Source organism: Mytilus californianus, unplaced genomic scaffold, assembly GCF_021869535.1.
Source record: "Mytilus californianus isolate M0D057914Y unplaced genomic scaffold, xbMytCali1.0.p SCAF_7, whole genome shotgun sequence".
NCBI classification, from domain to species: domain Eukaryota; kingdom Metazoa; phylum Mollusca; class Bivalvia; order Mytilida; family Mytilidae; genus Mytilus; species Mytilus californianus.
The window spans coordinates 57,825,813-57,838,388 of NW_026262723.1; the positions used below are offsets into that span (position 1 = coordinate 57,825,813).

General features: G+C 33.4%; 1 protein-coding gene across 1 annotated transcript; it reads right to left on the minus strand.

Moving 5' to 3' along the window:
• Nucleotides 1–597: 597 nt before the first annotated feature.
• LOC127708505 (uncharacterized) lies at nucleotides 598–9,947 on the minus strand. The gene is made up of 3 exons (XM_052213396.1): nucleotides 9,726–9,947; nucleotides 8,905–9,154; nucleotides 598–6,049 (listed from the first exon to the last, which is right to left on the minus strand). Exons 1-3 carry the CDS (start codon nucleotides 9,918–9,920, stop codon nucleotides 2,499–2,501), a joined length of 3,996 nt encoding a protein of 1,331 aa, XP_052069356.1. The 5' UTR covers nucleotides 9,921–9,947; the 3' UTR covers nucleotides 598–2,498.
• Nucleotides 9,948–12,576: the final 2,629 nt, after the last annotated feature.

The window sequence follows — 12,576 nt, forward strand, 5'->3', positions numbered from 1 at the left end:
AGACCGAATATAAAAATTAATATAGAGATAGATGATGGCTGAATTGTAGTCAATTAATTTTTTTAAAAGACAGTTGTAAAACTTAAATATAGAGGATGTAAACTGGTTCCCATTTCAAACATAGAAAATATGGTCTATTTATTACTTGAAATTAGATTTTAACTTTATTTGAATAGTTTCGAGTACTCTTAGATTGATAGGGAAGGGGTTAGCGCTCACAAACATGTTTAATAATTAAGACTAACCCATAAATGATATGCCGAAAAAGAAAGTCATGCATTAATAATAAAGATTGCTATGACAATAAAACTAATTCTTAAATACAACCAATCAAGAGATTTTTTGAGCACTTTACAATATTTTAAGGTTGTAATATAATGATAACCCTTTCACTAATGTTCGGACTTAATCATGAAGAAAGGGATTATCATTCTTTTACATATACTAAGATTGTGCATTCATTGCAGTGACTGTGTAATCTATCTACATTGTAAGCTTGTCAAGAACAAAGAGATCGTTCAAAACTTGACCAGTTAATCCGTTACTCACTTTTAAGCTGTCAAAACCCAAATTTCAAATTTGCAACATAATACTCAATCAAATCAAATCATTTTATTGGTGTAAAATCCAAATATTGGGTTGTTACCAAGACAAAAATGACTATATTTACAAACATACAATATTCAAAGTTAACCAACATTCATATTATATAAGTATATCATATATTTAGATATTTTGGAGGAGGTGATACTTTTGCAAGTTCGAAAATAAAAGTACAATATTCTTAATGATATTGCTATGAAATATAACAAAACAAATATATAAAATTATGTTAAAAAAAAATATTATTAATCACAAATTTGTATTACACAATTCTAGTTTTTCTTCTAAGCTAGACTATTTCTTAGAACAAATAAATCATTAACCCCTTTAAGGATGTACTTAGGTCAGGTTTGGGAATTTTTGTCAGATGTTCGGACTCCTTGATTTTTTTTCCTACGATACAGAGTAAAATATTTTGCCCCATAACACCCGTTTTATATTCATATAAGGCTTAAATAGCTCATGAAAGGTCATTTACTAAAATTTAAGCAGATTCTAGAATTCTTTTCTTTCGACTTGAGACCCAAATAATACCAATGCAAATATAAGGTAAAAGTCCGAGTCAGCATTTTCCCGCCATTTAAAAAAAATTAAATATCTCGAAAAGGAGCTCAATAACCTGTCAATATTTTTGTAACTTATTTTGTTTCTTAATTAATGCTCTTCTGACTTATAGTATCAATTTTGAATTCTAGATTTTTTTAATTTCACCTAAGTAACAATAATTTTAGTTATGTCATACTCATTAAATGTAAAAATAAATGTAAATTTTTCCTCATCAGATATTTTGTTGAAAGATGGGAGTATAGTCTCTACTTCCTGAAAAAGTTTTTGCCTACGTTTTTCTAAATTTGACATTTTAAAGCAAAATGAAATTCATCTTCAATCCCATTTTTACAGAAAAGACATCAGAAAAAATACTTGTATAATTAAATATCCATTTCGACATAAAATTGAGAATGGAAATGGGGAATGCGTCAAAACTTGCAGACAACAACCCGACCAAAGAGCACAAAACAGCCGAAGGCCACCAATGGGTCTTCAACACAACGAGGAAATCCCGCACCCGGAGGCGGGCTTCAGCTGGCCCCTAAACAAAAGCGTGTACTAGTTCAATGAAAATGGACGTCACACTAAACTCCAAAACATATAAATGAACAAAATATAAAAAATAACAAAAATAACAAAGGCCAGAGGCTCCTGACTTGGGACAAGCGCAAAAATGCGGCAGGGTTAAACATGTTTTGTGAGATCGCAACCCTCCCCTATACCTCTAGCCAATGTAGAATAAACAAACACACACAATACGCACAGTAAAACTCAGTTTAAAAGAAGATCGAGTCCGATGTCAGAATAGGTAACAAAGAAACTAAGCAAAAAGACAATGATACATAAATTAACAAAGGACTACTAGCAGTTACTGACATGCCAGCTCCAGACCTCAATTAAACTGATTGAAAGATTACGTCTTCATCATATGAAAATCAAACACAATCCCTCCCGTTAGGGGTTTAATATCATACCATCATAAAATATATGAGAAGAACATAACCCGTATCATGCCAACAACTGGTTTTAGAATATATGTGTTTCTTTCCGATGCAAAGACCCTATGAGTGAATCAATAGTATACTAAAATATGCCATCTTTAATGACCTGACAACAGTATCTTAATTATACCCCTTCTGAATAAGTCTGTTTAAAGGTTTGGTAGGCTTTTGAGGTGAGTGCCGACATTTTTGTGCTTTGTATAGAATATTACCATAAAAGATTGGATGTGAAATACCTGAACGTATAAGATGTCTACTATTCAAACTTTGGTTGGACAAATATTAAAACGCTGCCACTTGTTTTATGATTACTACTTAATTTTTAAATTTGCTTCAATTTTATATTTAACTTTTCATGATAAAAAGATATAAAAAAACACAATATATCTCTATCATGAACATTGCCAGTCCATTAAGAAACGGTAACATTTTTCCGAAATTCCCTCTGAATATTTTCCTATAATATACTATGACTATACAGTATAATAGACAATATAAAAATGTTGCATGTAACGAAAGATCCAAACAAAATAAAGACACAAGGCTCATTTCCGTCCAGTCTATAAATGCTGATTCCACTGTAAGTGTACCATATGTTCCATTATAAGTTGTTATATTTTGGTCAGTATGACATTCTACAGAGAAATCGGTACCACTCTTATATGTAATATTATAGGCCAAACTTGTACATGAGATATTTGCAGAACTAAATTCTGTACAATTTGAAGTTGATATATTTAGTGTTTTTATGTTGTGCATGGAATGAAAAATGTCGAATTTTGTGCCCTTAGTAGATGGGACTAATACAAAAATCAATGAAAAAATAAAAACAATTGGAAGGAACAATAACATTTGAAAAACTATATATGCTCTTTTAGTACAACGCACTGAGGCTACAGTTGTAAAATATGGTAAAAATGTCATAATTTTTATACATATCGAACACAAAAGAACAGCGTACATCATTGAATACAAAAACCTGTATATTATTTGAATGTATACAAATGGACCAAAAAATATGAAAAAAACACACCCTAGTAGTATTAGTCCTAAAAACAAAAGAAAGAATCGCCGAAGGAGATCTGAATACCTCATGTTAAACGTTATGAATAATAACCAAAGAAACACAACGCTGAGTAATATGACGTTTATGCTTCTCGTCACCTGCATCAATGTAATTTTACCAGATTCAGCTTCTTTTCCAATGCAAAAAACTGTATTTTGACTTTCCTTTTTAAGTACAAAGGAAAGATATATTGCTAGGCCTATAGTCGCTCCAAATAAAAAGGTCATGCCCTTAACAAATCCTTTATACATCAACTTAACTACTTGTCTATATTTTTCACTGTTGTCTATGATTTTGGATGTATCACAACTACTTTTAATTAACTCTATTGCTGAAGTGCCCCTATCATTAAATAAATAAGGATTGGCGCCATTCTCCATCAATGTGTCTATACAATAAGTGCTTTCCTTTATGAAAAGGCTCCTGTTTAAAACAGAATGTAATGGTGTATTACCCTCCATGTCTGGCATGTTTACAAGGTCACGACAAATGTTTTTAAAAGAATTTTGTTGCGTGATATTAAAACACAGGGTCCTAAATGCCGACATAGGTGTTTTTCTATACTCTCTCCCCTCCTCTGCATTTCGATTAGTCTCTAGACGCTGGTTCCGAGAGGGATGCGTGAGCAACAATTTTGTTACACTTTCACTCGTTGTGTAATGTAAAGGGGTTCTATCAAAAGCATCAAGAACCTTTATTTCAGCTTTATGACACAACAGAACAGTAAGTATCTCGACATTATTGTTTATAACTGCTAGATGGACACCAGTTAGTCCGTTATTGTCAGCTATGTTTAATTTTGGTGTCGGCTTTCTACTCAAATACTCTCTTTGATCACATTCTGTAAAGTCAATATCGGAATCATCACTTTTGGGCAACTCTTCATTGAATAAAACCTTCACAGCTTCTAAATTATTTAATAATACAGCGTAATGTAGGACTGTCCATCCGCTCTTTGTTTTCGAATCAATATTTTCTGATCGAATATTTGATTTCAAATTATTTAACTCGTTATGTCGGACAGCTTTATGAAGTTCGGTTTGGTTTAAATCATTATCAAGAATCAAACTAGTTAATTCGGGTTTATTTGAAGTAACGGCAATTGGGATATTCATTGTAAACCATCCTCGTAGGTTTACTTTTGCCCCATTTCTCAACAGTAAGCATACCATATCATAGCTGCCTGACTTAACTGCTATATATAAAGGTGTTTCCCAAAATTCGGAAAAGCAGTTAACATCTGCATCAGCAGAAATTAAGTTGCTTACAATATCTAAGCTACCCCCAAGAACAGCTAGAGGAAAAAAGGACTTAACTGAGGGTAGAAATATAAAATCTCTGCCTAGAATTGAATTACGATCGACAGTTGTCATCTCACTCCATACATATTGAAAGAATTCATAGCAGCCAAAGGCCACACTCCAGTACATAAGTGTACTTCTGAAAGGTACAGCCTCTATAACTCGACTAATAGCATCTTTTGTATCTTGTAATTCATCATTTAAAAGAATCTTTGAAATTTTGTCTATGATAGAATGATTGGTGCTCTTTTTTCGCTCGGAACTAACAGTCTTCGAAAAAGTATTTTTTGATCCCAGTATGCTCTGATTTTTTTTAGAATGAGTTCCAAGTATACGAACAAAGTCACTATTCTTAAATAGGCGACTCATCAACACACTGGAAAATCTCCCATTGTTTAATTCAGTCAGTACTCTATCATACAACGGTTTAAGACGATCCTCATTCAATTCATCTTCATTAATAATCACAATATTTTCATCGGCATTTTCATTCAGGTTTTCATTGGAATGAAGTCTGACTCGATCTCTAATAAACAAAATATCACACTCTGAAAACATTACTCTGGGATCAAACGTATAGAAATGACAGCCGGTAGTCTCTTCAAGAGCATCGTGAATAAACCGGAAATCGTTTTTGTCCTGAGTGAAATACGATCCTATAGCAGAAAGAGCGCTTTCCTCAAGATCTTTTTTATGCATGTTCAGGCCGCAAGTTTGCATTATTCTGTATATTTTTGCATCATATTCATGTGAGTCAATATCAAATATTCTTCTACTAAATGAACCATTGTGCAACATACATATCACCAAAATGCAGTATAGCTTCTTATTTTCATTACTAATTCTATCAAGTTCATTCCTTAACAGTGATAACGGTTCCCTAAAGAATGCTATTCTTTTTCTGAATCTTTCCTCATCATTTGAAACTAATTTGCAAAGAAGAGGAAATGCATAATTCGTTTCACACATTTTCTCAACCTCCTCTGATGTAATTTCTTTTTCTAAGTTATTTCTCTCAAGATGTTTAATCAATATTTTCTGCTTTTCTTCCTTTGAAAGAACATTAGACTCGTGCTCTAAATTAATGACTTCTTTATTTAAAATTGTCGATGCATTTTTAAATCTTTTGAGGACTGCAATTTGTGATCTCAGTGTACACAATATTATGTCAATACATCGTTCTGTTTCCAAGCAGCTTATTAGCTTTTCGTTTATTCTTTCCCATTTATCCAACAGTGTCGGACTTAAATCGTATTTACCAAGGACGTCATCAATAAGAAAAACTTGTCTTTTATTTGTTCTGTATTTTATTAAATCATCTGGACACTCTACAGGAACAATTTCAAAGCCCTTTTCTTTAAATTGTAATGCGATATGTCGGATGGTAGCAGTCTTTCCTGATCCTGAATTTGATGTCACCAAAATACACCTACATTTCTTTACTGTAGCATAAACAAGTTCGGTTCCCTTTGTTTCATAAAAACTTTGGTCATCTTTTATCCATGTTTCAACCAAAGTTGCATTTGCGTCTGAAAATTCCATATATATAATCAGTATAATTGTTATTGACATATTGACCAGAAACTCCAAATAAGGACATTTTCCACATTAGTAAGGTTATAAAATATCGGACATAACAAAATAAAAAACCTGTATATTTAAATGTTCAATAGTTCCTAACATCCTGATCGTGCAGAAATTTCGAATGATTTCATATAGAAGCATATATTCAAGGAATGAATTGAAACATAAAACTTGGTTATTTTCTAATTAGCAATGAGCATACCTCTCTAGATGTGAGACGTAATCACAAACTTGAACATGTAAACAATGAAAATATTTCAAAGTCAATAGACCATGAATAAGGGTACGGGTCAAAATAGTATCCATGGAAATGAGACGTGCCATTGCTAATACAACTGCATAGCAACTTTAAACTGACCACACGAAGCAAACGTTTAAAAGTAAATAGATCATGACTTTGGAGGCGAGGCCAAATAATCTCCATAAAAATAAAAAGTGCCAAGGTAATATACCACTGCATTCTCAATATCATTAAACTACCACTAATGGTTCCCTTTACATTGAACTAATCACAAACTACCACAATGTTCAGCGAAAACAGCACGCTTAGTCTCGCTTATTCGACTTCATCGAGGCGAGACAAAAATTCAAACTCGTACGGTGTAGTGTATGTCTAACAACATTTTGAAATTAGAAATGAGGTTGTCAAGGCTTACTTCGGTAATGGAACGAACAACTTAACATGCACCATCAATTTGATGTTTGGGTATTTTCCACATTATTATGGGCCATAAATGTCAATGTCAAAAGTTTCATTTAATGCCGTTGTGCATAATTTACACAGGAGATTTAGCTAGCTATAAAACCAGGTTTAACACACAATTTCTCACGGTAAAAGCCTGTACCAAGACAGGAATATGACAGTTGTTTTCACTTGTTCCGTTGGTTGATAGCGTTCAATTTTGTCAGTTTTTATGGACTTCTCATTTTTTTATTTGTCTTAGAGTTCGGTAATTTCGTTATACTTTAATATTAATAAACCGCTTTTGAATCGACTAATCGGCTGTGTTTGATTGCGTCATATTTAAAGTGTCACTTTTATTGTCATATGAGCAAACAGATTTTGAATACATATATATTTTTAAAACAGATTTAAATGTCTTAGGGCCACAACTTCTGCAACAATCGCCCAACTGTAAAAAACTCAATGTAACTTGTTCTCATAAAATAACTGTATCTTAAAACAGAAATTCAGTTATGCGGAAAACTGATGTTTTAAAACAATTTTCAACCTCATAAGACCACAACGTCTGCAACAATCAAAGCAACTGTTACAAAAGATAAACTTAATCTGCAACTGATGATATGACTCAACATCTACCCAATTGATGCATAACAGAGAAATCTGGTATTCTCAAGCAATTTTCAATGACCATACATTTTTGTACCACTACGTCCACAAAGTTATCTAAACCGTAACACTATGATTTAATATCGTTACAGATAAATCACACAATCAGCTCGAAATTCGATTTTTGTCTGCAATGTTTTATATTCCAACCACAGGCGCTTGGGTATATGATACAGAAATTTAAAAAAAAAATTTTTTTTTGTTGATTAAAATATTCAATTTTCTATATTTATACTACATATCTATCACTACTGCGCATGTCTCACCTAGTTTCGAGTGATTTTACCAACTTTGAGACAAACCCCCATTTTACTATCCACACTAACTTAGTGTGGAGTTCGAACCCCGCTCTTTGCAGGTGCATTCAACCCCGATCTTTATTGACTTGGATTGCCACTTTTCCTGGTTCTACTGCTTCATACACTTATACAAACTGACAGTCATGAGTGTTTAAAGTAGCGATTAAAAATACATCAATCAATCTAACCAAGTAAGCAGAATATCTGCCCTTTTCCGATATGTCTTTATTTTTCAATGAGTCTTCAATGGCTGTCCAAATTTCCCGCCCTTTCCCTGGCGGCCTGCTTTGCCGAACCTACTTATCGTATTTATTGTTAATTTGTTCTCGTACCGAATGGGGATGAAATATTTACCACTTGACGTTAAGCAAGGATTTATTCAATCTCAGCAATTGTTCTAACTATGATGGAAAACAGTACCGAAAAGTTTAGCGTTTCTGATTGAACAAAGGAAGGACGGACATCAAGTATATCAGCCACATTTGGCTTCGCCGATAGGGGACTAAAATGACGACAGGCAATCAACAGTTAACAAAACACTTATTGTTTTCACCTAGAAATGTTTTGAAGTCCTCCTAAACAATAATCACCTCATTGTAGTGATAAATTGTTTGTTTGCTTAATGCGGAAGGGAAATTATCAAATTCATTCCGGACGAGAACACATTTAACAATAAATCAACTGAGTAAGTTCTTTTATCAGAATGGATAGAGCAGGATGAAGGGCAGGAATTTCGGACTTGAAAAACAGGGTTTGTTGGACAGACCCTATATAGACTTATCGGATTGGTTCTATTACGTACAGAAAGCTTGACACTCTTCCAATACGGGACAATCAATAACCATTTCCATTTGGACAAGACTTAGCTGCGTATTCATACATCCCACGCCATCCCGTCTCCTTCGTTTGGTTCTTGCTGTCGGACTGGAGAAGATCAGAAGACTATCAGTATTTCTATTCATAAGTCAACCAGTCAACCAATTTATTGACCCATTATAGTCAAAAAGTCAACACATCACAAGATACTAAAAGTTTTAGACAAAATCACACCATACTTCCTCTACAATTAACATGAACGTGCAATAGAGATAAAGAAAAATAGCTTGACTAAAAATAGGTGACGATTTAATCTGATAAAATTGAAACAAACCTGCAATGTTTTTCGGAAGATTTCCTTCCCTGTAATGAGATAAATCACTTTCTATCTGTTCTTTTTCCTTTACACAAATAGATAAAACACATTCTATCTGTTCTTTTTCCTGTTCACATTCCAGGAATTGTTTTTTCATATGCTTGAGTTCTGCGTTTGCTAATGTTTTTGCTTGTTCTCCATCAAGATCGTAATTCAAGATTTCGGTGACCTCGTGTGGTCTTTGGCCGTTGTTTAAAGATGTCAATGCCTAAAATAGGGAGATTATAGATTTCTGAAGTAATTGTTGAAAATCTAGTCTGTAAAAGGACATAACTTTTTTTAAATTTCATCCCATAGACATTGGGCATAAATCAGCTTTTCCACTATTCGTCTTTAGAATGTCAAATTTTTATTGAAGACCTTCCAACTTTCAATATTTTATGCCACTTTAACAACTGCGTTAAATTTAATACTATTTGAATGTAGAATAGCCTCTCATAATTTAAATTGAATATTTAATAAAATTGACCATATAGTTCAAACAATATTACTAAAATTCACTAAAATTTGTCAAATAATAACAATGTTTTCTATAGGTCTGCTCATATGTTTGTGTGTATAATTCACCATTTAGTAAATTATAATAAATGAAATAATTATTTGATTCTCCTAAGATCCTGTTTAAAGTGCATTCGATACATAATACAAGGAGTACAATCAACGTACAAATCGACAGCTGATGCCACCCATGTATTCTAGAATTCGTTTTTTTTTTTTAATTTCATGTTTAAATTATAATGAATGTTATCTGAACAAATGCTCTGGTTGTTACAACGTACCTTGTCAACTCGGGTCCATTTGTCTGTGAATTCATTGGTATCCATAGAAGTTACAGTCATATGGGCCAACTGATTCCTGTACCACTTTAGGGTAGCCAAGTACGCTCCCGGTACCGTATCATTCGGAAGCGGAAGTTGATCCCATCCATTGGAGGGTGTTAATAAACATCCTAGATTGCGCAGAAGACATATCATCAATGTCAGATCAAAGTCTTTAGACGAGGTTGCTAGAAAAAATAATTAAGGACGTAAAGAAGAAGGGTTTATTTTCGCGGAATTAGTTCACATTTGTGTAATTTTCAAAAAGTTCTTCAATACTTTAAAAAGTTACAGTATTACACCAATAAATTATACTTTGAGGTAATAACAACATTATGTCGTAGTTCTGAACATTTCAATGAGTGTGATAATACTTCACTAGAGATAAATTAAATTGCACTATATGATAAAATTCAAAATTTTTACAATAGCTTGGAATGAGTGAAAGTTGGTTTTTGGGTAAAAACAACAACTGTTATCTTGTATTTAGGCAATAATGGTATTATATGTGTTTGAGGAACAATTCCTGACATTTGCAATGACATTTACAGACCCCAGAGCGTTTATATTATAAAAAAGTGGTCCCTCCTCGTAATTTCTTGGGGGATATATGTACAATATTTTTCGATGTATACGATGTTGTCTGCTTTCAGAGCCAATAGGAAGACTTAGTATAGTTTCAGAGAAGTTGGGATTAAAATAAAACAATTTTTTCAAACCAACTGTAAATGTGATCTTCCTTTCCCATCAACAGGCAAACTATCGATTAACTGATTGATTGTTGATTGTGTAACGTCCAGTGACAAATATAATATTCAACGAGAAAGACCTTGTGTAAAGTGTATGAGATGATTGAACTTCAAGTGACATCTATCTCAAATACTTATTCTAACACTATTAACAGATACCAAACCAAGAAAAGGCCGGATGGAGACGATTTCTCCTTTTAATTATCCTTGAAACGGGTCGCTTGGAATACAAATATTTTAGGGACGTGCGACTTATTTATCTGTATGTAGATTATGATAGTTTTGAAAATATGCGGTATTAGATAAAAAAATATCATAATATTGCGTTTTCGTTTATAGACCACGTTATTTTCTTTTTTTAGCACCCTTGTGTCTTCATTTACATGCATCAGGAGACTCAGTAGTTTCGGGTAAGATTTAGGGTTCAGTTTAGGCTTTAGTTTACATACCTAATGCGGGTGTCACACATAACCGATTATTGCTCCCGTTTGAGACCACACAGCGATACGACACGAAAAGTGAAAAAGTCCGATTACTATCCTCAATGATCTGCAATGTCCTATCATTGTCTGAATGCAGTCGCATGAGTTCGTAACATCGTCCTATGGATCGAAAATGGTCCGGAAAGGTCGGTCAAGCACTCCCGACAGTTGGGTGTGTTCCGTAACATTCGGGAAGCTCAGCGGATTTTCTCTAGTCAAATTACAATCGAAGCCTTGTCGTGACTGCAGATTCTGCTGAGTCGGATCAAAATCGTAGCAATGTCATGCGTCGGTTCACTGTCTGGTCTCTATCGGATCGCATTTGGAGAATTATGACTTTGTCGGGACAAATTTTATCTTTTTACTACCATGCGAAAAATACCAATCAGGTCAGAATCCATTTTTTTATCATGCGAAAAGGATTGAGAACGGGATAATTGGGAAGCTTCCTGAACAATATCTGATTGTTGTCGAGTTTAGATAAATGAAGCCACAAATCGCGGGATCCTGATCCGACTTTTGACAATTCGTAATTGTGAATAATCCTTCCTATCAAGGACTGCAGTAAGAATCCTTATGTGTGACTGAGGCTTAATTGTTTATTCTAGTTTATGGTTTATTGACTTTAGTGTTAGGGTTAGGTATGGATAAGTGTAAGTTTTAGGGGTTCGGTAAATTTCTTGACGGTCAATGTGGCTTTGGTCTATAAACAATTATTCAACAAAACACCAAATTAATGATTTGTTAATTTGTTGTGCCTGCATTTATTTTAATTTAAATTTGACTTTGGTTTTATATTTCAATTCCCATTTCAATTTCAACGAGGCGGAGAACGACAGAGCGATAACAACTTTTGAGATCGAATTTATTCTCCGAACATTCACAAAAAATTAAATAAAATGAGACATCTTCATTTGATATTGTCACACCCCCTCACCCACCTATTACACAATTGTGTACGGTATCAGGTCGTTCCGGCCCCAAGTCGATCGGGCTCATGATAAGATAAATAAGTACTACAAAAGTCCGAGAGTAATGTAATTTTATTTGACATGGTGTTGTCAGTTTGTCTTTGTCTCGAGATTTTAAATGTCACCTAGCCTTATGTATCTTCTGCTTTCTTTTTTATTACAAAGTTGACCTTTTATCTATTGTTTACGTATTCTGTATGATTTTCGATCCATTAGCGCCTATCTAAAAAGAAACTCTAAATAGATCCATGGCGTTAAAACACTAAATCCCTGGGATGTGTTTTAATTGATTGAAGTCTCTGATGCCTGATTTTCTATTGATTATTGTTTTTGGCTCTTAACTAGCTTTCAGTAACTTCGAGTACTCTCAAATCGTACTTTCGTGTTAATTTGACCTGTTGACACAATTTGTAATGCATTTCTGTAATTCAATGTTTACTTATTTTGTATTTTATCTCGTCTCACTATTTTTAATATATACCACCTTTGTTAAGTATTTAGTATAACAATAAATTTTCACTTCTGTAGTCGTACTCTGAACAACAAATTCATTATTTTGTAAAAAATGCTTACTTCCGTACTCCTAACAACAAAATTATTATATTTAAAT